Source organism: Antrostomus carolinensis, unplaced genomic scaffold (assembly GCF_000700745.2).
Source record: "Antrostomus carolinensis isolate BGI_N321 unplaced genomic scaffold, ASM70074v2 scaffold984, whole genome shotgun sequence".
NCBI lineage: Eukaryota > Metazoa > Chordata > Aves > Caprimulgiformes > Caprimulgidae > Antrostomus > Antrostomus carolinensis.
The window spans coordinates 31,548-58,109 of record NW_010311206.1 but is presented as its reverse complement, the minus strand read 5'-3'; the positions used below and the strand labels follow the sequence as shown (position 1 = coordinate 58,109).

General features: G+C 37.1%; 1 protein-coding gene across 1 annotated transcript; it reads left to right on the top strand.

The window, feature by feature from the left end:
* The first annotated feature begins 5,181 nt into the window (after positions 1-5,181).
* TNFSF13B (TNF superfamily member 13b) lies at positions 5,182-16,646 on the top strand. The gene is made up of 6 exons (XM_010166640.1): positions 5,182-5,591; positions 5,675-5,780; positions 13,685-13,741; positions 14,042-14,154; positions 14,251-14,401; positions 16,109-16,646. Exons 1-6 carry the CDS (start codon positions 5,265-5,267, stop codon positions 16,219-16,221), a joined length of 867 nt encoding a protein of 288 aa, XP_010164942.1. The 5' UTR covers positions 5,182-5,264; the 3' UTR covers positions 16,222-16,646.
* Positions 16,647-26,562: the final 9,916 nt, after the last annotated feature.

The window sequence follows — 26,562 nt, the reverse complement described above, 5'->3', positions numbered from 1 at the left end:
TATAAGAGAAGTGAGCTACAGCTGTATGACAGAGCTCCTTTTATCCTGTGCAGTAAGAAGGAATTGCTATAAAATCATGAGGGCAGGGGGGAAGGGGAGGAGGCTGGCATTAAGCTGCTGCAGTATATAAATCTTGTGGTTTGTTTTCATATTGTATATATATTTTTAAATTATATTTCCTATGGGTTCTGCTGCATACTTTGAGAGACACCTATAATAATTGCTTTTCCTTCATGTGCCATTTCCTATTCTCTTTGAAAGCACTGTAATAACCATGTAAAAAGTAATGCTGACTGCAAACCAACTGAATGTTTACTTTGTGTAGTATGCATGCCAGATTTTTGACCCAAATCGTCTAGATGTCTAGAGAAATAAAGTCTTAGGCAAGGAATAAATTAAGCATAGCATATATAAAATATGCAGAGGCACTTGTGTTATCCTAGGCAATTTTGAAATTAGGAGACAAAAAGAAAGGAATACCTTTTTAGTTTCAGAAAAATCTCATAGGGTTTTGGTTTTGGTTTTGGAGTTGGTTTTTTTTTTTTCTTTTTAACAAGGTAATAAGGCTTTAACAGTTTATATAATACACCCTTTACTTGCGAAGTATTCAACAGTTTCCTAAAATGTAAGATAATAGGATATAAGATACACAGCCACAGGAGCACACTAACCACAAATAGAGTGATTTTTGGATCCGTATGTGAGACAGGAGCTTACCTGGTTTTGCTACTGTGTAAATTGCAGTTAATGAAAGAACTGATTATTGTCCTTGAAGGGAATGTGTACTGTTTCAGAGGCCATCTATGAATGCTCTTAATACAGATATCTGCAATAACAGAAAACTGTCATACAGGATTTATTCTGATCTCCTCTGAAATAGTCTGTTCATTTTGTCCATCTTCAGAAAGTACTTGAAATCAAATGTGTTTAAAAGGGAACCTTTGCTTATTCTTTGTTCCTCTGATCTGTTCTGCACTCTCTTCTATAGTAAGGTAAGCTATCGTGACCTCTTTCTTTTTGTAATAACTGTAGGGACCAGTTATATTTTGTGGCTGCTTCAGAAGTACGTGAAGTTGGACCTTTACTACTGGAGTCGTACTTTTAGTATGGCTATTGTCATGTGCCTGGATCTCTGGGTTGCAGCATCTGCACAACCTCCCTTATAAAAACAGAACATTTGTTTTTAAGTAAACTCACATTTCTTCAGTAAATTGGGTTTTAATCCAAGTCTTCTTATTTGAATCATCTGCTTCTCTTTTGTACATTAAATTTAATTATGAGATTTTCCTCCCCCTCAAAGAAGATGCTTTTGTGGTTAAAGTACAATACTGAATTTCAGGAAATAAAGAGTTCAGTTTCTAGTTCAACCACAAATTTCCTGTGTGATTGCTTACTATCTCTGCCTTGGTTCCCCACAGATGTAGTGATGATGTTTTGTAAATTTACAGGTTAGCAGGGCCTATCTTGATCATTTGATCTGATACTCTGCATAATGGAAATTAAAAAAAAAAATGTTTGCAGAAATTACAGTGTTTCTTTCTACTGTAACATCATAGAAGGATTAACTGGCCTTGATTTTGTTCAGGAATCTATTTCCTCTAGTGAAATATTCTTCCCATTAAAAGTCTTCTTGTTTGTTCTTTTTTATTATTATTTTGAGTTTTACCTAAAAGTTTGCTCTTTTTCCCAAAAGCAAAAGACTTGGTTAAGTAAAACTCTTAGACTAGTGGAGACATTTCTTAATAGTTTTCCTTGGCTAAATTAAAGAGGTCCCTTAGTCAGTCAACCAGAGTGTTCAACAGAGCTCATTCTTTGGGTTAAGGAGGCACTAAATGGTTGGATTCACTGTGTGCGTATGGATCAGCTGTACTGTGCATGCAAAATAGGACCATATTTTCAGAATACCTTTAGTATAAGGGTTTATTCCTATTTGCTTCCAGAGTTAGATGGCCAGGACTAGGTTTCTGCAGTTTAATGCAGTGGCATTTTCTTTTCTAGAAACAGTGTTTGGAAAACACTGCTTTGAACTGGGCTTGAGGTGGTTGCTTGTTGCCCTAAGGTTTTACTGCATGCATGTGTGGCATAGCATATGTGTCTTGAGTCAAAAGGAGTTAATATGGTGCAAATTTTTGCAAAAGGGCTTTCAGGGAAGCTGGCCAGTAGAAGCAGGCTGCTAACCACAAACTGAATACCCTTTCCGTGATGAGTTCTTTAGCCCTCTTATATTCATTCTGGATTTTTGTTCTGAACCCTTTTAACTGTTTGGTTTTGGCAGTCATAACAATATGCAAACAGTTTTGTCGATATAAAAACACGGTTACTGTTACCTCTTATTTCTGCTCAGTATTTTCCTTCAGCATATATATCCAAATATTACACTTCTGTTTCAACAAGAAAGTTCCACTGAGACCTCATGTTCAGCTGGAGTCAACACCCCCCCATGTCTGCTAATGAAGGCTAATCTGAGCACTCTTTAGTCATACTTTAGTTTAAAACACAGAAGAAACTGCACGCCTGTTAATCTTACCGATTTTGCTTTAAGCAGGTTGAAGTCTACTTTGCAGCTCTGCCAACAAGAGGAATCCTAAAGACAGCAAGTTATGACACAACATAATGGCAAGCATCAAGGCACCAATTCCATGCTTTTGACTCTGCAACTAGCACAGGGGTTTTTTGTTTTCTTTTGATTTCTTTTTCTTTTTTTAATTATTTTTTCTGAATTTTTACTTTAATGCAATTTACTGAAGCCTTATTTGATTTTGTTAAAATGGAAGTTGTTCAACTAAGTATATTTCTACGCAATTCATATTGTTTATCATGATTGATCTCTCACTGTCGTGGATTATTCCACTATGATTTCATTATCGCAAAAGTTGTCTAAAATTATATTTTCTTTCTAATTGCTTAAGTGCTTGTGAATCTATAGAACAACACAAGATTGCAAACAGTGATCCCTTTGATACTCAACTAGAAATACCTGCTGAATTTAACAATGTGCCATGTGTGGGCTCTTCTGATTTTCCTCATCTCACATTTGAAATTCTCATTTATCAGAATGATAAGCAAGGCAAAGCCAGATGTCTTACAGAAGTCCTCTGTGTCACCACAATTATTTTATCAGCCCAAATAATGACCCCATTTAAAGAAGGTGTGGAGGCTGGGAACAGCCTATTTTCTCTAGAAGTGACTAGAGTGATGCTAATTATATACCTGTCTCTTACTTTCTTATATATTAATGACCACAGAGACCTCATCGGCCAATTGTTCCTTGACATTGCTGGATGGCTAGTTATAACTTTCATTCTCTCACTTGGTTTAATTTTCTTAAATAGCACTTCTTTTCCAACTGACATTTTATTTTTCAAACACAGTCAGTACTAGGCTGGTAATGTTCTGATGTCTAACAATACTTGAAGGCATGTCTGCTGAGTTCTAATAGTTGCTTATTCTGTTCCAAAAAACCTACCTTAGTTCATCTTACATTTTCTTCAAAACGTAGCCCCATTTACACCTTAACTTAGCCTTGAAAATAGGTATGGTATTCTGTTCTTATTTCACCCGGCACTGATTTCTGTGTCATTTCTCACAGTATGCATGTACCTTCTAAGGGCATGTTAAGATATGTGGTATATTTTTTTTTTCCCCCTCTGCATTTAGGAAAAGAATTACTTTTGTAACTTTTGTCTATGGAGGATATAGGGTGGTTGCTAGAGGTGGCAAAGTAAGGAGAAGAGTACCTTGCATCACAATGGAAGATGATAAAGCTTATAATAACCCTCAATTTCTCATAGTCTTAAGAAACGGAAGTGGGAGAGGCTACAGAAGTTGTTACTCTATTGTTCTCCTTCTTCTTTCTCCTTCCTGGAAGAATCAACTTGATCTGAACTACTCGGACAAGTGTTGCCATCAGGATTCATTACACAGTATTTGGACAGACCTGTAGCAGATCTCTGTTTTGCAAAGATTACTTACATGGTAAAAAAATTCAGATTCCAGGAAGGGGTGGCTTGACCTGTTGATTTTAGCCCTAATTGTGATGGTTTTTGATTATTTTTTTTTTTTCTGTCCCAGACCACTGAAACTTTTAACAAAGGAATAAAACTAATTTTGTGTGAGAAGACAATGCAAAAACTCTATAAACATGTTTGGGATATTTAGGTAGCCTTGCTGCCACAGAGAAGGAAGGAATTCCTAATGCAGGGTTTTAAGGTGAAAGCACTAGTAAAATCTTAAAAAGATGAGCCTAAGCCAGACACCCAGAATTAACCTGAAAAACTGAAGTATGAATGTTTAAAGTTTTGTTGTTTTGTTGTTTTTTTTTATTTTCTAAATACTATTTCCTTCTATACCCCTCTGCCCTTTTCCCTCACTGTTCTTATTTTCCCTTCTCTTATTCTTTCCCATTGCTCTAGTTTTCACCCCTTCTAGTTTCCCCCCAGCCCCAAGTTTCCTCTCTCTGATTCTCTGTGTCCCCTTTTCCATTAATCCTGGTCCTTGAATTCTCTGGAGAAACTATATTTATTAGATAAGTTCAATAAAAAGTAATCCCTTTTCAAGTTAGTATGATGAACTGAACTGCAGAATCTGTAACTTCATACCGTTGAGAGACCAGTAATTTGTTACTCATATCTGGGACTATTTTTCACTATAGTGTTTAGGAAACCACAAAAATTTTTGTTTGAATAGGTTGTCTCCTCTGTAGGCATTTAGGCACTTCAGATATGATTATACATGTCTTAATATATATGATATAATGTATATAAGCAGTACATCTATATACCTACACACACACAGAGGCACATGCATTGTCATAATGTGTATGTCTTTTAAGTAGCACTGGATGAGATGCTGCCAGGAAACTTTATATTTTTTCTGCACTTCAGATAAGGCTCTAATTTACCAGTGGTACTGGCTGTGCCCACATTTAAAGATAATGGGAAACAGTAATAGCAAGCTGCCACATAAATAAGTAGTTGAAAGTGAAAGGAGGAAGGTAGATTGAGCAAGAAACTCATGAGAAAGTATTCTTTTCCAAAATGCAGCACAGAAAGAAGAAAGCTAAACGGAGACCAAATCTTGGACATTCACTCTGTACATTAAGTTTAATGGTTCTATCAACAGCTTCATATGACAGGAAATGATCTGGGCGTTTTGTTCACTTATGCTGGATGCCCTTAGTTTCAGAGAGCAACTGGTAACATGGATTGCACCTCAGAAGGGGACAGCTGAACTCTCCCTCCGGCTTTAGTGAGGAAAGAGCAGCGATGAAATCCGTGGACTGTGTGCACGTCATCCAGCAGAAGGATACCGCCTCCTCTCCCTCTGCCCCCCCTGGTGCTGCTTCAGGCACCGCGGGACTTTTTTCTGTCACATTCCTGTGGCTTGCAATGCTCCTGTCCTCTTGTCTTGCAGCAGTGTCTCTTTACCATGTTATCACTCTGAAAACAGAACTAGAAGCTCTGCGCAGTGAGCTGATCCACAGGGTCCAGGCAAGGTCTCTGCTAGACCAGCCACCCGTGTTCCCTGAGGAAAATAAAGCGAATATCCCTGTTTCTTCCTTCCTGCAAGTGTCTGCAGCTGGCGCCAGGCAGGTAAGCTGGGAAGGGTGGTTTTGACTGGCAGGGGATGAGCAAACATCAGGCTGCTTTCACTGACTGTCTCTTCTCCCTGGCAGGAGAACAGGCTTCCTGGTCCTGGCCCAGCTGAAAGCTTCCAAAAGGAAATCTGGAACAGGAGCAGAAACAGGGGCAGAAGGTCTGTTGTCCACACAGAAGAAAGAGGTAAATAGCAGCCGGTGGAGCGGGTTGGGATGCTGCCTTTGCATGCTGTCTTGAGAAAAGCAGCAGTGCTTGACTCGTATCTTCTCCTGTCAGCCGATCTGTGCTCCCAGAGCCCATTAAGGTCTTTATTATTATTGCTGAATGAATGGTGTGAACTGTAGGTGTGTTCTCTTAATGGTTACCATACTGTTTAAGGTACTAGATATTAATACTATCTGCAGGTTAAACTTTGAACGTTAGATCCCAAATCTGCTTCTTGTAACAGAGGTAGGTATTTCTCAGTGATGTGGTAGCGTTGAGTAAGGCCACTTAAAATTTTTCAGATTGTGAATTGCTCAATTCTGAATCCATCATTCTCAACTCAGAGTAATGCCTAACTTGTTTCTCTCTGATCAGTATTAGGGAGGGAAAGCTGTAATTAAAAATGCCAAGTCATTTTGCTGGGAAAACATGCTTATCCTAAAAGAAAGAAATAACAAGAAAGATCCTTAACTTCAGGGAAATAGGAGCTTTCAAAGAGAAAAGCTGGCTTGCACCTGTCAACAGAGGCAGACTACAAGGAATTCAGAATTTTAATGTCATTCCTGCATTAAAACAAACTATTAATATAATTAGGAAAATTAATAAAGGTATGCCTATCTAGTAATATTTTTTTATCATGGCCTTTTTAAAAGGTGCTGCAGAGAACACTGAAGACTGTGCTCCATAAAAGAGATCTGATGTGAATTAAAATGTTGGAATATTAATGGAATATATTTGTTTCCTTTGGGAATAAAATACCTACATGTTTTTCTTTTTACAAACACAATGATGCCTGAGAGGATGAAATACAGAATTTTATTATACTAATTTCTGTACAAACTCTAATTGCACCAAGTAAATAAAAATGTTCCTGAGTTGCTAAATCAGTTCAATCCTCTTATGGATACTTTTAGATTGTTTTAACTGATGAAAGCTGATACTTTAAATTATTAATAGATGAAGTTAAAATGGAGTTAAAGACTAAATCAGATGTTGCTTAAACTGTGCTTTTATTGACTAATTAATGTAAAATGTATTCCACTTAAGCTTCAGCAAGCTAAATGAAGTTTAATTTCTGGAGTATAATCACTCTATTTACCTCCAAGTCTCTCAAAAGAGAATATTCATTTAGGACATAACCCAAAATCTACAGCTTTAGATGAGATTAATTCTATTTCATTAATAATTTTTGGTTCACAGTCTTGGCTAAGAGTGATTTCACAAACAAGACCGAGGAGAAGATTGCTTAAACTGTATTTCTTGTAGCCTGTTTCCTATGACAGGAGCCACAGAGCTTCCCTGCTCTCCCCACCCTACCATCTCCCAAATGAAGACTAGCGATCCTTTATAGCTAAAGCACAAGTATGTTAAAAAATAAGGAGGCATGACTTTTTAAAAATGACTGTTATAGCATCAGTATTCTGCAAGCTATTCAATTCCCTTCACAGCAGCTTTCATCTTTATTCTTTTTGCTATTTGAGGGTGTACGGCAGAGAGGAGGGTTTTGAACTCCTCAGCTATGCTTCTGGCAGACGTAAGATTCTTCTTATCAGGTAGCCACCTCTGATTATACCTGTTTATCTTCGCATAAAATTCCAATTAAGGTACTTATTTCTGAAAGCTTTTCTTTTTTTTTTCTTTTTTTCTTTTTTCTTTTTTTTTTTTTTAAGATGCAGCTGTCTTTCAAATTATTTAAGTTGGACAATAGAAAGCACAGATTATGAACATTCATTTAAAAGAGAAAAGCTACATAGGTTGACGTATTACAAAACTGTTTTCTAACACAGCCATCATATTTTTGTATTAAAAAAAAAATTATAAATCTTGCACTTATATATAAGTTCATCTGTTAGACAGGGTTACGTTTCTGCCTGCTCTAATTACAACAAATTAAACTTGTCAGAGTTCAGTAAGATGTTACATTGTCTCAGATCAGACTTCACTGGTGACCATGAACCTACTAGTCAACGTTAAATTTTGTTCTAGCAGAGTGAGTGAAATAAGAGAACATGGTGTTGTTCATGGTGCTGAATCCTGTCTGTTACCTGGTCACGTATATACAATTACTAGCCCTGCATTTTGATCTTCTCACATCCAATTCTGAGTACCAGAATACCAACAGCCTCCAAATTATCCTGCAGATGCACTGCATGCATTCTGGTATCATGGCAGATAAATTAGGGTATTGAGTGAGATGCCTTGCTCTTGTTCTATTTCTATTTGCTTCAACAAGGTCTCAAAGCAGAGTCTGGTCTCATAATTAATTGTTGACTCATAATTTCACTTTAATATGGACCAATTCTTTAGAAAGTTAATACTTGAAAATGACAGTGATGTACAATTGCTTCTCATCAGAGAGCAGAAGTAAAATATAGACCTATTAATTTATTTATAAATAAAGTTGTGGTTTGATTCTGTTTTATTTTTGAACTTTGGTTATTAATTTCCAGAAATTGATGCCCCATTATTCTTTCCTTCTTGGACATGTGTAATTTCCTTTTTTTTTTTCTTTTTTTTTTAAAATAAAATTCTGATGTTCTGTGCATAAGAGTGACCATGAATTAGAATTTTAATTTAAATTACAATTGAAAGAAAATAGATCTAACACAATGTTGTTCTTTCATATTTTTATGAGGTATGCATCTGTTTGTGTCCATGCATAAAACTATTAATCATCAGTAGTCGTATGTACATTTGGTGTCTTGAGAAAATTTCCAGCTCAAGTAGGTTGATGAGATGGGTTTCAAGCATCAATTCCAAATACAGCTGTACAGTTTGAAGTCAGAACCAGAGTTCTTGATACAATGAGTAGGAGTTAATGGGTGATTTTGAAAGGTACCTATTATTAATATGCAGGGAGATAGATCATCTAACCACTTTTGGCAAGTGTCCTATCAGGACACATAAGAACAGATGTAATTTTTCTTATTTGTCTTTCTTTTTATAAATTTTGCCAGTAGAGGAAAATTGCTACACAATAAAAACCTCTCCTGTATTTTACACTATGGTCACAATTGTTGATTGCCTTGCCTGCGTGTTTCTCTCTAAGCTGGATGTGCGCTTGAGTCCAGGAACAAGATACAGGTTCCATTACCTAAGCCAGTTCAATGTACAAATGTCAAGTTTCATTTACACGCTCTATTTGTGTCTCATTCTGATCATTATTTTGGGATTCTGATTCCTGTGGCTAACTAGAGAGGTGAGTATCAGGCCTTCTGTCAACTCAAATTTAGGTAACTTTCTGCTGTGATCAAATTGGAGCACCCATGGCCTATATTTACATTGTTGTATTGAGGTTATCCATCTCAACCAGTCTGATTGCATGTATGGAAGGAAGTGAGGAGAAATTCTGAGTAATTCCACAAAAGAGTGAAACAGGCTAACCTGGCATGTGACTTGGCAAATTTTTTACTAACAGTTCCCAGATTCTACCCAGTATCAGTTGTGTCCCTGGGAAGTAACTATTGCCATGCAAATGTGGCACACAAGTTGTGAGAATTTTGCCATTTTTCTTGGTATAGTTGCCTTACTGGCAAATTGGTACATTTGTTGGTTACAAGTGTTTTGACTCTCTATGTTGTTGTTTTAGATCTCTGTGACAGAGAGATAGCAAGAGATTTTGCAAGTAGAACTTTAGCGATCTTTGAATCCAGAAAACTAACCCTTTTGCTACTGCTCTGACCAAATGCCACATAAAAAACTCTTACCAAATATTCAAAATACTTCTCATTTTATTATTTGAAGAGGGGAAATATGAGAGTTCTCTTAATTAAAAAAAAAAAAAGCCCTACTTCTTGAAAAGCCATGTTATTCTTTTTTGTCTGCTGACAACAGGCTAACTCAAAAGGAAGTAGGCCCTTCTATGTGAAAGAGTAGAAAATTACTTGATACAATGCTTGCAATTTTACATGAAGAGTTCCACTTACTAAATGAATGAGTGTTGTGTATTATGCAGAACACTGTGCAATCAAAAATACACAAAATAGGCTTAATTTTTTAAAAACAATATTCCACTTTACAATGTAGAATAGGAATCTACATATTCTTAATTCCTAATAAATTATTTCTTTGTTATTCTGATTGTAACATGTTACTTGTAATTCTGTTAAGGTTAAAATAATGCTACCAATACCCTGAAGATATTTGTTAGATCTGAGAAGTACCTGTAAATGTGACCAAACCATTTTAATGTAAGGACTGATTTATTCCATTATTAACAACATATAAAGACTTCTTAATTAAAAATCACCAAATTAACCAGTCTATAAAAATGCACAAGCAAAAAGGAAAAGATCTCTTGTGATGAGAAATGAAGAAGTTAAGGGAAGAAAAACTGCAAATTGTTCGAGAACATGCACATAATTTATAAACTGAACTACCTGGTGTTTAAGTATGTATCAGGAAGTCTACAGAGAACAGATCTAGACCAAGGAAGGAATCTAAACAATCACATCTGTTTTTTGAAGTTCAGGGTTTTTCCTTGTTTTTATTTCAGCAAAAATTGAGGTAGATGTCTCAAGCCTCAGATATCAAAAATTAAAAATTTATTAATGAGTTCACAAATAACAAACTTGAAATTTTGTTTGGATGGATTATAAAGTTAGATTGCAAAATATTAATTTGATTATACAAGTTAAATAATACAAAAACTTGTATGGGAGGCAAATTTGATTTTACCAATATCAGATCTTAAATCATGCAGATATGCAGAAGGCTGCATTCCTATCCTGCTGCAAAAGCTAGCGCTTTTTTTTTTTTTTTTAAATTGTGGTTATTGCTCAACCGGTGGAAAACACATCCCTTCATGTTCTGGCTGTGGTTTATAAAGGCATCTGGAGTCAGTGACTTCTTCAGAATTGGGTGTTCTCTTCATGGAAGAAGAGAGATTCTGAAATGTTCTTCTCCGCACCCACAGGCCACAGAGCGGTTAAAATCAGAAAAAAAAAAAAAAAAAAAAAAATCATCAAAGCAAAGTTATTGTATGAAGTCACAAGAGGATGGGGCACACTTTGTTGTTCTAGATGCACTCTGTTTTATACAGCTAGACCTCATGGTGACACTCATCTAGATATTTTTACACATTTTTGAGATACATTTTCCAAATCCTGTATTCTGCTTGCATTATTAATTATATAAAAATACATTAGACTACAAACCTGATGCTCAGGGTTGATTTACACTGGGCTGAAAGGCATTAAGGTAGAGCTTTTGATTTATTCTGCTCCATACTGATAGTAACTATTCAACTCATATTTTGTAATGTTTATATTCTTGTTACAGCACTTCAGGTAAGATTTGGGTCCTTCTTGGAATAGAATTGCTAACATTTCTTATCAATGTTAACTTTTGACTGAAAATACCTGTTAATTTACACAGAAAATATACTTGATATATCCATATCTTCTTCTTAATAGTAGTGTTGTTTACTCTGAATTTGTTTGAAAGGAGTATTTGATCTCAAGCATGTATATAGTACCACTGAGGTCAAAGTGAAGTGCTCATACATACTGGAAATAGTTATGTGTCACTCTTGGCTTCTGAACATTTTTTGAGGCCTGTTGTTCAATCCCTCAAATACTTTTTTAGATATCGTTTGGGTTTTGCAACTTCAGATAAAAAAGCTACTGTGCTAATTTCTGTTCTCTTTATTGCCATGAATGACACTGCTGTATCCATATTTCTTCATGAAGAGCAAGCTTACTATATTGTGTGGAGCCTTATTTCTACCTGCATACACACACAAAAAAAAAGAGACAGTGTGGGTTTTTAGAGAATATATGTAGATTTGATATATGTAGAATATCAGAGCACTGGTTTGTGTTTTAAAAATATTAAAATATCTCAGACTATCCTGAACTTGCTGATTTTAATTATTGTGTAGCAGTTCTTGGCATTGATGACTAGTATTTCAATGTTGCAAATGACTGAAACATAAATCCAGACTTGCAAACTATGAATCAGGATAGTTCAAGAACGTCAATCAAGTTTGCAGAGCAGGTTTAACAAGAGTTGCTAAAGCAGCCATAGCTTTGCTTGTGGACCCTACTTGTTGGTACCCAGCTGGGTAGCAGCTGGTTAGTGTAAATTATAACAAATCCTCTCTTGTTTGGTTAGTAGAAAATCCATTGGCCACACTAGTGAGTTGTTTTAAAAGCAGAAATGAAAATTTTGATTTAGCTTACTGAAACACTAGGGAATCAGCAAATTCCCTTCACTAGAGAGGCACTTTGCTCCAAAGGAGAGTGCGTGAACACCTTGTGAAATCATTTGCCTGATGTGCTTTGTTGTGCGATTCCAGAAAAACACATTTTTATTTTATTTTGAACCTTCTTTTTCAGAAAATTCTGTTGCTTGCAAGTGTAATAGAAAAACGACTGAAGTATAATACCTTTTTCAATCTTGTTTTGCCCTACTTTTTCTATTCCTTATCAGAAGGCAGGGAATTCAGATGCCTTTAAATTCTTGGTTCGAAAATCGATAGATTTTGGCACATTATTGATGAGTATTATTAGAACACGTTCCAGTGTAGGAGATGGGAGTTGGAAGGATAGTGTTCCCATGAATGTAAGTAGGGCTCACAAGTTGTGGGATCGCTGTGGCATTGGAGCATTCCCAGTTGTGCGCTTGAATCTCTGCTGCCAGTTGGCACAGCTGAGTGCTGGTGAGCATCCAGCCCTCTTCTGGTATTTTCAGGCAAACCCCTTGGAAAGGAGACTTAGATACAGAGAGGCTGCTTTCTACTCAAATCCTCTCACTACCTGTTGTGTAGAGAGAGGTTTGTGCTGCTGGGTTGCACACATGGGTACCACTGGCAGATGTAGAAACAGGATCCCAATAGCAAGAGTGGCCAAATCTGACCCACAGTTTTCTTACCTGAAAAGAGGTAAACAAAAATGGAGATTCAGCAATCCATGTAATTTTTTTTTTCTCTTGACTGTTAGTAAATTAATTTGGTTTCTGTCAAGTGCAGTAAATGTTACTACTCTGTTTTCCAACTTTCAAAATAGCACTAGAACCAGATGTTTTAATTAAAATCTGCTCTAAGCAAATGCAACTATCCTTTTTTTCTTATATCCTGTCCCCTGACATTTATGCTTAGCAGATTTTTTAAAAAGACCTTTGTTTCACTTGTGAGCCTAGATATTAACATACCAAAGTACTTTTCTCTGATCAAACTCCTAGTTTCTCATTATTGTCACCAGTCCCTACAGTTTTGAGTAACACATCAGTTTGGACAGATATTAAGCTATTTGTTATATGAGCATCAATTTGCTAACAGTCATCTCTGTATCTTCCCTCTTAGTCTCAGTATAGGTTAACTGAGTGTGGGTATCTGAAAATATATTGAAAGTACGTATACATGGATTTTGACAATTTATTGTGAAAGTACCATGTAACCAGTATATATGACTAATATTTTACAGCAACTATGACTGGAAACTAATTTCTTTAAGTAAAATAGTAAACATCATTAGAAAATCTGATATCTGTCATAGCTGGCAGTGTTGGGGTTTTTTGGGGCTTTTGCTTAGAAAATCAACTAAGGCTAATTGATCTGATGATTCCTAGCTCATCTGACTTACTGCTGCATTTTTCAATTATATTAGGACCAGAGATTAAAACAAACAAGTATTACTTGTGCTACTATATCAGGCCTCCTGCCTAGCTGCATGATCTTTGAAAGTTATCTAGTACGCATAGTATGAATTTTGTTTTGGCACATTTGAGTAAAAGCTGCATTAAAATCAATAGATTATGTTTTCAAATACTTGGTGAGACTGAGAGAAGATTTTTTTTATGTCCTTTTTTTTAAAAGTAGTTTCAAAAGCTTACTCTATTACTGATTTATATTTCTTTCATTTCAAAATGTTTTCACTTTGCAGTGCTGCAAGCCTGCTTGCAACTGATCGCTGACAGCAAAAGTGATATCCAGCAGAAAGGTAAGAATATGTTCCAGGATTTATAGGTAACTATTCAGTGTATTAACTCTTCCATCCAATTTTATCCAACTTCAAAACAGTAACTGAGTTATGTTGCTGAATTTTTTTTTTATTTTTTTTTAAAGAAATCACTGCATCCTGCATCTAGAGAACTCTTGCAAATATCCTCTTTTCAGTGGGGAAATCCAGCTAGTGAGATTGGAATTCTTGACTAGAAGTTAGCTTTGTTAATTTTCAGCAGATGTACATTAAGTAAGCAACTTTTCTTTCTGATTACCCCAAAATTATTGTTTCTTTTAGATGATTCAAGCATTGTCCCTTGGCTTCTGAGCTTTAAACGTGGAACAGCTCTGGAAGAACAAGGAAATAAAATAGTGATCAAAGAAACAGGATATTTTTTCATATATGGCCAGGTGAGAAGGCTCAATTCATTTCAGCATCGGACTTTTTAGGGGATTTTTAATGTCTCTATACAATATGTTTGAAGTCTGCACCTCTTCATTCTCTAGGTTTTATATACCGATACAACATTTGCTATGGGACACCTAATACAGAGGAAGAAGGCTCACGTGTTTGGTGATGATCTCAGCTTGGTGACATTGTTTCGTTGCATCCAAAATATGCCACAGTATTATCCGAATAATTCTTGCTATACTGCTGGTAAACATCTAAGTTTTCCTTTTCTTTGTTTGAAAATAAACTGTATCAAATAGAATCTGTAGTGCTGGGTGTTTAAATATTGTGGCAGTTGTAAAGAAAATTGACTGCATTCATGGATCTGGTTAATTGCAAAATTACAGAATACTTGCAAAAAATATGGTTTTATATAAAGTATTGGCAGTTGGAGGGTAGGTGATCTGAAGAATTCTCTTCTTTCCATTGACTATGTAATGTGGTTAGATACTTTGGTGCTTTCAGTTAGATGCCTGAAGCAGACAAAAAGAGTACATACTGATCTTATTGAAGAACTCAGTTTAATTTAGGGGTTGAATTCCACATTTAGTTATCCCAGTAAAATATTTAGGAGCTATGTTCTGCTTTAAAATATCATATATTAATTTTAGCCACACAGTTTTTACATACCTTACTGTGGGATTTCTGAAGATATTTCTTATCGGCTTAATTCTCTACTCCTCATGATGGCTACTGCAGTTTTAATCTTTGATTATATGAAAAATAATTAATTCCTATAAGGAGCTCTTTCTGACTGCACAATTTACAAACAGCACAAGAAAGATCAATTAAAATATTTAATGCAAATCCAGCAGGCTCAATGCTCAAGATATACATATATTCCTGCAGTAGCATTTAAGAAATTATTGTCAAGGCCTATTAAGCCTCATTCAGTAGCTCTTATCTCTCTGACTTTCCTCCTTAATGGTGGATTTGAGGGTTTTCTCTTTTGTTATTTTCCAGCAAGATTTGTGTGAATAAAATGCCTTAAAAAAAAAAAAAAATATGGGTGACATTGAGGGATGGAATTGACTGTTGGCAAGTAATGGCATTAAACAAAAGGGATGGGGAAGGAGGCTTATTTTTTTCCAAATAAAAATAAATTAGCTACTTCCTCCTAGCAATTGAAGCTGTCCAAACATTTTCTTTAACTTTCTGCCCATCTACCCACACATTCTGTCATCATAACCACCTTCAATTTAATCTATCTTCTTATTTCACCCTTGTATTACTCCCCCCTCCTTTCTTAACTAGGTTCTCTACTCCATCCTGCCACTTCACAGTTCCTGCTTCCCAAATTCCCACTCTTCTGCTTTCACCTGAAAAAAACAAATCTCACTGCAATATCTCATGCTGTGTTGAGCATGTGTTGCAGCAGATCTTAGCTGTGCTCTCAGCTCAGGGCCTGCAGACTGAAGGGAAGGTGCTTTTGGTTATCACATCAGCTGATGTGTGGCTGGCAGGAAGCAGACTTTTGTGCTCTGCAGTTGCAGTGGATCAGCTGATGTCTGGTAACTTCATTTGGTTGGTAAAGCTCATGAAACCTCCTTCAAAAGTGTGGGAACAGAGTGATTTAGGACCAGCAATAGCCAGTGGTGACCTTGACTGTCACATCACCATAAACCAAGAGGAATCTGGTTGCACCACTGTTACGAATTTTTGCAGTGTTTGCTTAAGTGAACTGTGATATGCTGAGTGCAGAGTGGAAAATAGGTCCAGCTCCACACAGGACGTTGAGTGTCAGCTTTGGGTAGGCTGCAATTTGTAAAGTTGTGCCTAAAAATAAAAAAAACTTGTCACAAGTAACAAGCCATGCTTATGTTTGTAAGATGACATGTAATGACTTTTTGAATATTGTTTATGAAAATAATACATTTGAAATATTAACTTTAAAATATTCAAATCTTTTGCCAGGCATTGCAAAATTAGAAGAAGGGGATGAACTTCAACTTACAATACCACGGATGAGGGCCAAAATATCTTTGGATGGAGATGGTACTTTTTTTGGTGCAGTTAGACTCCTCTGAAACCCTTCACTTATGTTACTATGCTTAATGCAGTTTTCTTCTTTTCCTATGCCTTTGTCAGAAAAAATATTGAATTGTAATAAAGCTGCCAATTCAGTCTCTCCCCATCTACCACCAGCTTCTGAGAACTTTTCTTCTGTTTAAATAAGAGAACCCAAAACAGGAAACACACCAGACATAGTTGTGAGATATAACCATCATGTGATTACCAGAAAGCCAATTTATTTTAGACAATGGGACAACTGTAAAGCAATGGGTTTTTTGGCTTTGAAACAGTTTCTTGTCCATAAGGCTAATCAAAGAATGAGTTGACCATGAAGTATAGCATAAACAGGATGACTGAGTATGAAATTATTATCCATAATTGAAAAGGAAAACTAAAACACAACTACATCTTAGATTTGCTTTGTTTCATCAATAAAATATTTGGAGTATATAGTATGGGGAAGAAACATCAGACAGTAGATTCTTCATCACAAAATTGAGGTGTCAGTTGGGTTCTGGGGTTGGTTTTTTTTTGTTTGTTTTGTTTTTATTTTGATGCCAAGGTTTTGGAGAAGGAAAAAGCCTAAATGTATGGGATAATGAAAAGTCTAAATGTATGGGATAATGAAATGAAACTTCTCAGAAATATACAGAATAGTAGCCACTGGCTTGCTTCTTCCCTATGAAGAAAAAGTGTAAATTACTAAAATCTATTAGTATTTACTAATTAAAATTAATTTTACTGGAAAAGGGACATATAAGATGCTTCCACAGCTCAGTTTAGCAATAGCTTCCATTGCTACTCATTATGGAATATGTGTATACTTGTATGTAAGCGAGGTAGGGGTAGAAAGACACATGGTGAGATTAGACAGAATATAGTAGGCAGAATTGGATTTTTGGCTTTATAATTTCTGCAGTCATATATAGATGTTTATATATATACAGTATATATATGTATATATATGAAAGTATGTACACACATATATAAACCTTTGATATTTGGGCATAGTATTTTATCTTCTTTTGAATAGTTTATCCAATGGAAATATTACTGCATACATATTTTTTGTATTTCTCTTGCTTTTTGCTATGATCCTTTCTATGCAATATAGTAAAAAGAAAAATCCAATAAACCTGGAACCAGCCATTCAACTAAGAAAATACATTTGTATTCCAGAAATCTGAGTTCAATCCCTAGGTTAACTATAGGCTTTTTATGCAGTTTTGAATATATTACTCAACTCTGTTTTTCAAAAAAATCAGACCTGTAGAAAGACTAAGCAGATGTCTTTTTTCTTTCCTTTTTTCTGTCTGTTTTGTTCAGTAGATAAGATTTATGCTTTTTTTACCCCAAGAATCCATGGTCAAGGTAATAGAGTGGTAATAGTGTGGTCAAGACTTCTAGGAGCTATTGTAATACAAATATTGAATACTTATGCCACTGATCTTCAAAGAAGTATTGAAGTGCTACTGGAACAGATATAATAATAAAACCCACAGTAATGAACTGTATTTCATTTGAAAATATTTTTAGGGCTTGAGAATTGTGTCATAAAGCTCATTTAGTAAAGAAAAGATGCTTTCTATATTGCAGTCTCCTCGTCTGTTTTTATATATTGTGCTGATTTGATTGAGTTGTCATGGTGATAGACAATAAACAAAAGAGATTTAGAGCTAGGAATTATGGACTATGGTAAACTAATGAAACAATTAATTCAGCTTCTCTGGGCTTCAAGATGACTTTTCAGCAGTAAGCATATGTGTATTGGATTACCACACTGGGATTTTTATGAGGCTTAACTACAGTTTCAAAATGTCTGTAAGTCCTCCTTAGAGAAATTCATTTATTTATGTGTCCTGGAGCCAAGCCGTGGCGGCTGCTGCTGCTGCTGCTGCTTATTATTATTATTGTTATTGTTGTTGTTATTATTATTATTATTATTATTATTATTATTATTATTATTATTATTAACTTTGATGTGCTAAGTTTGACAAAAAGGCATTTTAAATCCTCTACAGGAATCCTCAGTTTAGCTAAAGTTTATATGAAGCTGCATGTGAATAAAATAACTATTAGCATGCAGTAAATTCTCTGTTATTACTGGCATGCACAAGAGAGATGCCCAGCATCTCTAATCAGAAGCTTGTTGATTTTAGCATTGTCTGACTATAGAAATAAATGTTGCTTCTATTGCTTTCCCAGAGACTTGGTGGCTAAACTTGCAAATTAAACTTTTGGTATGTATGTTTCCCAGTGGTTTCAGTGGGCTTGTGGGTCCTTAGCTTAAGCCACTTCTGAAGGTGCTTGGCACCTTGGAAGGTAGAGCTTTGATATAAACATCCATAGTGTAATATTTTAAACATGCAGCACATAGCAAAAATTCTGTGAATCTAAATCAATTGTCATCACTGACACTTTTCTTTGACGTATTTCTTCCTTCTGCTGCTGGTGAATGTAGACAGCACAGAACTTTGAAAAGTATTTGGTGTACGGTGTGGCTTGGAGCAAAACTTTTCTGTTCTGAGCAAAAAGATTTCAAAAGTGTTCCCTTCCTTTAGTAGGATGAAATTGAACCTCAAGTTTCACCACAAAAAAAATGTGAACCATGAGAATGCCCACATGTGTGGAGGGGGTGCAAGTTGACAGACTGTTTAGATATTTCTACTGACAAAGCTGGCAATTTTGTTGCTGTTGGGTTAGTTTTCTGCTGGCTTCATGAGAAAACTTGTCTTCTCAAAATTAATCTACTTCTGCACAAAGTTGAGTTCTAACAGATCAGCATTATCAAGCAGGAAGAAAAGTTATCCTGATGGTTCTGCTAACAAACTGGTGATACATGAGATAGCAAAGTACATCCAGACCACAATCATGCTTATGCTTCTGTTAGGGGGAGTTACTGAAACCTTCTGCGTTTGATAGATATTATTTAAATAAGTATGATAGGAAATAAGTAGTATCTAGCTGGTTCATATCATATTTTACATTCTTATCAAGGACATCTAGCATTTAAGATAAGTTTCTGCAAATGCAACAAACTGTGTGAATACCCTGGTTCTTTTTCATGTGGTGTTAAGCAGCATTGTGGTAAACATAAGGGACTCGAACATTTTCTTTCCAGTACATTTTCACAGAACGTGTGAGCTTGTATCATTCTTTGCTTTTTAATAATGTGAAGTTGGTGGATATATAGCTGCTTTGAAGCATATAATTTGCATCTTAAAAATGAAAATGTCTGTTATATAATGTGCAGCCACGCACCTTACCAACATACAGTGTATACTCCTTACATGGCTCTCCCCTGCTCTGACTATTTCTCAAATTTCTCAGCATTTGCCATTGTAAGACCTTAATTTCAGTTGTCCCATAGTTTTTCCAAGCTTACACTGCTGGAGTTGAGATTTTATGTATCTCTCATTTATGTCTTAGGTGGAATTGTCTTCAATAACTTCAGCCTCCAAAGTTCTACTCTTCTAAAGATGAGGGTAGGGAAAATTCATTGTTTGGATTCTATTTTAATAATTTGGCTACTTTTTTTCTTTGGAAAAGTGTAGAGACTCTATGCTTTGAAAGAAGAAATGTATGTGATGTGGGTTTTGCTTTGTTTTAATCAGAGTTTTGTTTCTTCCTTTCTTTCGTGTGCAATCATACTTTGACAAGATGTATGCTTTTGAAAAGTATTTTATACTTTCTCATGTTAATCATATTCTATCTCTATGGGACTTTCAAAAGGGAGAGGAAAATGTTCCCAGCAGTTTTGTCTCTTGGCTGAGTCCATGGATTACCACTCTCCGTAAGATCTGAGGTTGTTTTGCAAAGTCAGTCCAAGCAGCAGTGAGAAGAAAGTTGATGCAAACACAGGGAAGAGTGAAGCTAGGTATTTGAAAGGATCTCATGGAGTTTGCAGGTTACATAGAGCTTAGGGGTGACAAGGAAACAAAACAGGTTTGGAGCTGAACTGCAGAAATCGAGGCACCCTAACTAGGATTTGATTGCTTGTGGGGTGGGGAGAAGGTCAAGGGCATGAAATGGACTGGTCCTGAAAAGCCTGAGAACTAAGTGAGGTTAGGCAAAGACAGCAGCCTTGTGGAAAAGGGCCAGGGGTACTGGGGGGGAAAGCAAGCTAAACACACGTCTGCAGTGAGCCCTGTCAGAGACAAAGGCTAACAGTATACTGCTCTGTATTAACAGAACTGTCACCAGTAGATTAAGGGCAGGGGTTATTCCCCTTTTCTTGACACCTTTCCGAGTATTTGGGATACTGCATCCAGGTTTGGACATACTACACCCCAAATACAAGAAGGACAGTAAGAAACTTGAGGGAATCCATTTGTAATGCAAGGGGGTGTTTGGGGTGGAGCACACACCTGCCCTATGATGTGGGGCTGAGGGAAATGGGTTTGTTCAGCCTGAAGAAGAGGCTCAGGGTGTCCTAATAGCAGCCTTCTGATATCAGTTAGGAAGTTGTCAAGAAAATAGAATCATATCCTTTGAGAGGTCCATGGTGGTATGAGAAGAGACAATGGGCACAAATTCATAAGTTTGTGCTTGACATAAGGAAAAAAAAAATATTACCAAGGTGTCAAGGTCCATTTGGATCTCTCAAATTTACAGGTCAGCATACTCTGTAAATTAAACTTCATTTTATGAGTTCATCAGGAAAGAAATCAAACATGACAAACAAGGGTTCTATCTCCTTTGTACAGACTAGTCAAACATGTGAATTCACTAATTCATCACTTAAGCCATGAGGTTTCTAACTCACAAGCTTTCTAATTAATAACTCACAATTCATAACTTGCGATTTGTGCACCTATGGGCAAAAGAGTTACCTAGCTGATGGGGAGAGCATTCATCCTTCTTCCTCCATCAAGGTGTGGGTGTCCCCTCTATCACACTGGGAAGCATGAAAGCCTCAGCAGTCCAGCTGCTGTTGGATCTGCTTCAGAAACTTTCTGGGTAAGTGGACGTATTTATGCCTTCCAGCTTGGAAGTTTGGTCTACACCATTTCAATGAGTTAGCAGATTAGGAAGAAACTGCCAGACAACCAATATGCAAGGATGATGGCTGCAGGAGAGGGCAAGATGAGGGTGATAATGGCTGCATAATGACCTTTAGCCCTTTCTGGCCACTGTGTCCTACCTACATGTTGTCTTTGCTTTGACCTAATGGGACTGATCCCAGCATACATCAGGCCTTAACATGAGCTGTGTGTTAACCGAAATCTGAACAGGAATTGAGTGAAGAGTCACACCACAGGGACAGTCAACCACTGCATCAGGTTGCCCATAGGGGCTGTGAAAAATCTGTTCCTACAGATTTCTAACACCTAATGGATAAAGCCCTGAACAATGTGGCCTGAATTCAGTGTTGATCCTGCTTTGAGCAGTCTGGAGTACAGACCTCCCAAAGGATCCCTTTCCCCTGGATGGTTCTGTGGTAAGAAACCAGGAGATGCAAAGGGCAGAGAAAGGACTGAGACTGGTGGGAACATGCCAGAAAGGGTTCTGCTGGGGAAAGAAGAGTGTTCCTTTCCTGAGTGCAAATGAAAAACGAGCTCCTCAGTGTGTGCTTCAACAGTATCAGCAAACAGTATAATGCACAGGGCGGGTTCCAGTTAAGCACAGCAAGCTGCTAGCAGTTGGGTACTGCATGACTTGAAACTCCAGAGTGTAAATTGGATCAAACTATGTGGCCAAGTAATGATCTTCACTCACTCACTTGCAAGTTTCATTTGGATATTTTTTTCTGCCCGCCTCCTGCCAGTTCACTCAGTGGATAGGAGACACTTACTTCATCCTGTGGAAAATGGGCTATCAGTTGAAAGAGTTTAAGAAGAGGCCCAGACTGATATTCAGAAATATTAGAAGGAAGCAGTAAATGAAGCAGAACATGCAAGAAGAGAAATTATGATGTCGTATTTAAATCAGAATTGTATTCCCTTTCTGTCCGTGAAATCTGTCTGAAAAACCATGTTTACTTTCTGCAGATTTTGCTTTTTTTTTTTTCCTTTCTTTAAACATGTGGTTGTTTCAGTTTTTACTAAAACCACTTATCTCAAAACTTTTTTGGTGAACTTAAATTCTTCAGATTCTATCTCTAATCCTGTTGAATGTTAGTTATTCCAGTGGCTGCAGGAAGTCCTGTATTTCAATGTTCCCCAACGTTGTATCTACACGAGTTCACCTTCCAGACTGAGCTCCAGACTTCCCTTCCAGAGCTTCTTGGCCTAGGGAAGAGTCTTGACGAGCTCCTTTGAATCTGAAGACTGACAGTTTTCATTTTCCTGGCTTTGCAGCCAACAGCCCTTTCAGAAATAAGCTGAGTTCCCTCCAGACATCATTTTTTCATTTGGCAACAGTTCTTTCAGCCTGAAATATTTTAAACAGAATGTGCTGGGCTCCACAAAACAGTGTTTTTGGTGAAGCTCTATTTTGTCTGAAAATTTCCAAGCTGCCCTAGTCTTTACCACAGAGTTCCTTAAGCTAAATTTTTCACAGGTGGTCACTGATTGAATGTTCCTCATTTTCTGGCTGACTGACTGATGTCCTTGTGGTCTCATTTGCAGAAATTTTGAAACTCATTGCTAAAACTGAAATTAACAGGAGCTGTGCTTTAAATATATGGAGAGTTGTATATTTCTGCTCAGAAATACTACAGCAACAAAGATTCTGGAAAGGCCATGGGGGAAATAAATTCTGATCTGGAGGCAAACTTAGTTAGGAGTGTGCAGTCAGCCAAGAGCTATGCTTTGGAAAAAGTGGGAGGAAATGTTCTCAAGCATTGTGTGCATTCAGTGTGATAGGGATCTGAATGGGAAGGGTAATGCGAGGTTATGTAAAGTAACTTCTGTTACAGGTGCAAGGAAGTAGAACTGAGATTATGAAGACAATTTTGGCCCATCTTCACTGTGAGCATTTAATTGTACATTGCAAGATTTGGTGGGGGTTGGAAATAGAGGACCTCCAGGGCCTGATCCTATTTCCTGTGCTAAAAGAGAAGATCCATTCCCCACAAACCTCATAGAAACTACTACACGTACCTGTGGAAGGGGTGTTGACATTTCTACCTATGCCTAGACAGTGTTTGCCTCCCTAATAAGGGAACTAGAAAGCAACCACTTCATAGTTCTTGACACCACTGGAGAGCAAACATAGCACTTTTAAAGCAGGAAGAGCATGGGGAAAGTTTTGCCAGAGGACAGCAGATCAGCAATGTCTGGTGTCAGACTGCTGGCTCAGGGTTTCTTACCTAGTTTTGTTTGTCTCTGAATGAGAAGGTCACAAGGACAACAGAGAGTTGAAAAGCTATACAACTCTGTTTCCCAATAATCTCTTTACTGATATTTTCTTTCACAAAGAGGAGATTTGCCACCTCCCCCAACCCCAGGAAGGGGACAGTAAGAGCCAAGTGAGTGGATGGGTGAAGTGGCACATCAGATGCTGTGGCAGGCAGGAGAGGTAGGTGAGAGGCAGCTGTGTGGGAGGAGAGTGTAAAGCTGAGGCAGCAGCAGAAAAACCTGCCGTGCTGCTGCTGCTGCCACTGCCTGTCTTCCCCCACTATCTCGGCTACTCTGTGCAACCTTTCAGTCCTGTGCTAGTCTGGCATTTAATCACAACTGGTAATCTTTTTGAGAGCAAGTTCATGATGGGTCATACTTTTGTCTCTGTTCAATTATCAGTTGCAGTTACCAAACAAAATGACCAGTCCCAGTGCTGGACCTGCAGAAGGCTACTGATGATGCTCTATTGAGAGGCTGCACTGGAAGTGTGAGTCAGGGTCAATGCAAACAAACTGATCAAGCTGATGAGAAATGAGGTTGAGTCTGGCATTCTTCATCTGTAAGATGATGATAGTATATTTTCCTACCTCTTAGAATGCCAGAAACATATCTTCCACGATCAGTGGAAGCAGTGGGCAGTGGAAACAGAAGCGGCACATAGTCTGCTGCTTTTTCCATTACTTATTTCCTTTCTTTCTTTATCTGTTCTATCCAGAATCCCATTTTTTCCAGCTTTCTTTGCCCTTGTTCTCTCTCACATTCATCACCACTATACTAAGAACATGAATGGGGGAAAAAAAAAAAAAGAGAGAGAGAGAGGGAGAAAGCTAGAACAACCAAGACTTTTTAAAAAAGTAAAATCACTAATTTGGATTGCCTCCCTTGTTAATTTTTGTGGATAACCTCACACAATCACCATCATCATCACTGTTTTAAGGGAGCTGGAGTCTCATCCAGCCTGAAGGTGCAGCTGCCCTTTCCCCAATGGAGGGAACAGCGCACACCACAGACAGCATGGCTTCTACATTTTTATCTTGGCATGAAGCAAGCTGGTAGCAAAAAATCCTCTTCTCTTTACACTGAGTCTACCACTTCTGACACAGCAGGTGGAAAAGATAAAAAGAAAAAGAAAAAGAGAAAAAGAAAGAAAAAGCTTCTGGAGCACTGATGCCAATGAAGTAATCTTTTTGCCTGTGAATTAACAGTGAGCCAAAGCTGTCTCTTATGTGCTTCATTTGCTTTTGAGGGGAAAACCAAACCAAACCAAACCAAACCAAACCAAACCAAACCAAACCAAACCAAACCAAACCAAACAACAACAAAAAACCCCAAACCAACAACACTGCTTCCTTGAACTTCCCTTGTTTTTTCTAAGGGAAGAAAAAGATTTTTATCTTGTTTATTTCTCAATATGCAATATTTAGGTGAGAGGAAGAGTTTTAAAGTCAACACAGTCAACATATAAAGCCTGGAAAAAACTAGTAATCTTGAACAGCACAGACCTGGGTCTTCCAACCTAGGCCCAGTGTCAGATAAACTGTGGACTTCAACCTTTTAAGAATTTTGGTCACTATTTTAGTATGGATCAGGCCCACCTTATCATTAACTCTCACTTCCCTCTGCATACTGGAGTCTACACACTGTCAGTGTATATGTTTTACAGTAAGCTCCTCTTACTGTCAGAAATTACTTAAGAAATGAGAAATTCTAGCATACATTTATTCATCCCTACACTCCTAGCATGAATGGATCCTTCTGCAAACTCTGAGCAGCTGAATGCTTTGTTTTGTTTTGCTTGTTAGTCAGGTTGAAAAACTAGAGTGGAGAGAATATTGTTTCTGTCATTTAGAATCCAATGCTTTGAGATGTTTTCAATAAATCCATTTTCCTCACCTTGATTTAACAGCATAGTTGTGAGAAGAAAAATCAGTACTTCTTTTGCCATAAGTATCTTACCTTTTTGAAGGCATTACTTGTGTTCCTGTATCTATCTTCACATTTTCGTTGTTTTCTAATACACATTTCATATTAGCTGTAAATCTCTTTTCTAGTAAACCAGGAACAATGCAAATCCTACCCCTTCAGTATTACTGTCAAATTCACAGCTTCTAGAGATGATGAGTTGTTTTAATCTCCTCAAATATTTGCTTCTTTGGAGATGGAGATTGCTTATATATATTCATTAGTTCTCTCCATAAAGGAATTGTACTAAAACTGATCCCTTGGGATGCACAAGTTGTTGGTCCATGAAGAAGAGCCAAACAGAATGGCAACATTGTGCACCATTGTGGCCAATCACTGCTTTGTTGCTCCATTTTCTACCCTTCTGTTTATGAATGTAGCAGATCTCACTGGCTTTCTATAAACACCCAGGAAAGGTTCTTAATGAAGACATACACAATGAAGATGCCTCCACATTTTTAGGTAATCATCTGGAACCCCACTGTAGTCCATGGGGAAAAGCAGGCACTTCTGTGTCAGTTTTTCTCTTCCTAAGGGAACTGATTCATGAGTTGGGTGAATCATGCTGCAAATGACCTTTATGACCTTCCCCCTCTCCCCCTTACTATAAGGTTCTCAAGTTAGCATTTCACAGAATGTACCTATCCAAATTTATTTCCTAATCTCACTCTTGATTATTGCAGCAACCTGAGATAACAAAAGGGAGTATGTCATTTCACTACACAGCTTCCAACACAGCAAGTGTTGGAACGGGACTGTTGCTAAAAGTTTTACTTGTTGCAGCAAGAAAGGTGAAGTCTAAGAAAGGTAAAAGACTATTGTGTTATACACCAATATCAGACGCATGTGTAGTAAAATTATTGTATTATGCTCAAGTGCAGAGGGAGAAGTGTGATTTGATTGGAATTAATGGGTTAAATCAGACTAGTGACTTGGAGATTAAATGGGTTGAGACAAGCTTTGCAGTGTGGAAGAGCAACAACAGTCTGCAAAATGAGCAACAATGGCATATAAAAATGAAAGAGGTTAGTTTTTATGGCATCATTTGTATGTTGGCATTAAGTCAAATATTTAAAGGTGATCTCTCTTTCTCCATTATGTAAGACTACT

Coding starts and splice junctions, on each gene's coding strand:
- TNFSF13B (XM_010166640.1), top strand. CDS start 5,265: ATGAAATCCGTGGACTGTGTGCACGTCATCCAGCAGAAGGATACCGCC. Junction 5,781..13,684: donor TGTCCACACAGAAGAAAGAG/GTAAATAGCAGC, acceptor TTCACTTTGCAG/TGCTGCAAGCCTGCTTGCAA. Junction 14,402..16,108: donor TAATTCTTGCTATACTGCTG/GTAAACATCTAA, acceptor ATCTTTTGCCAG/GCATTGCAAAATTAGAAGAA.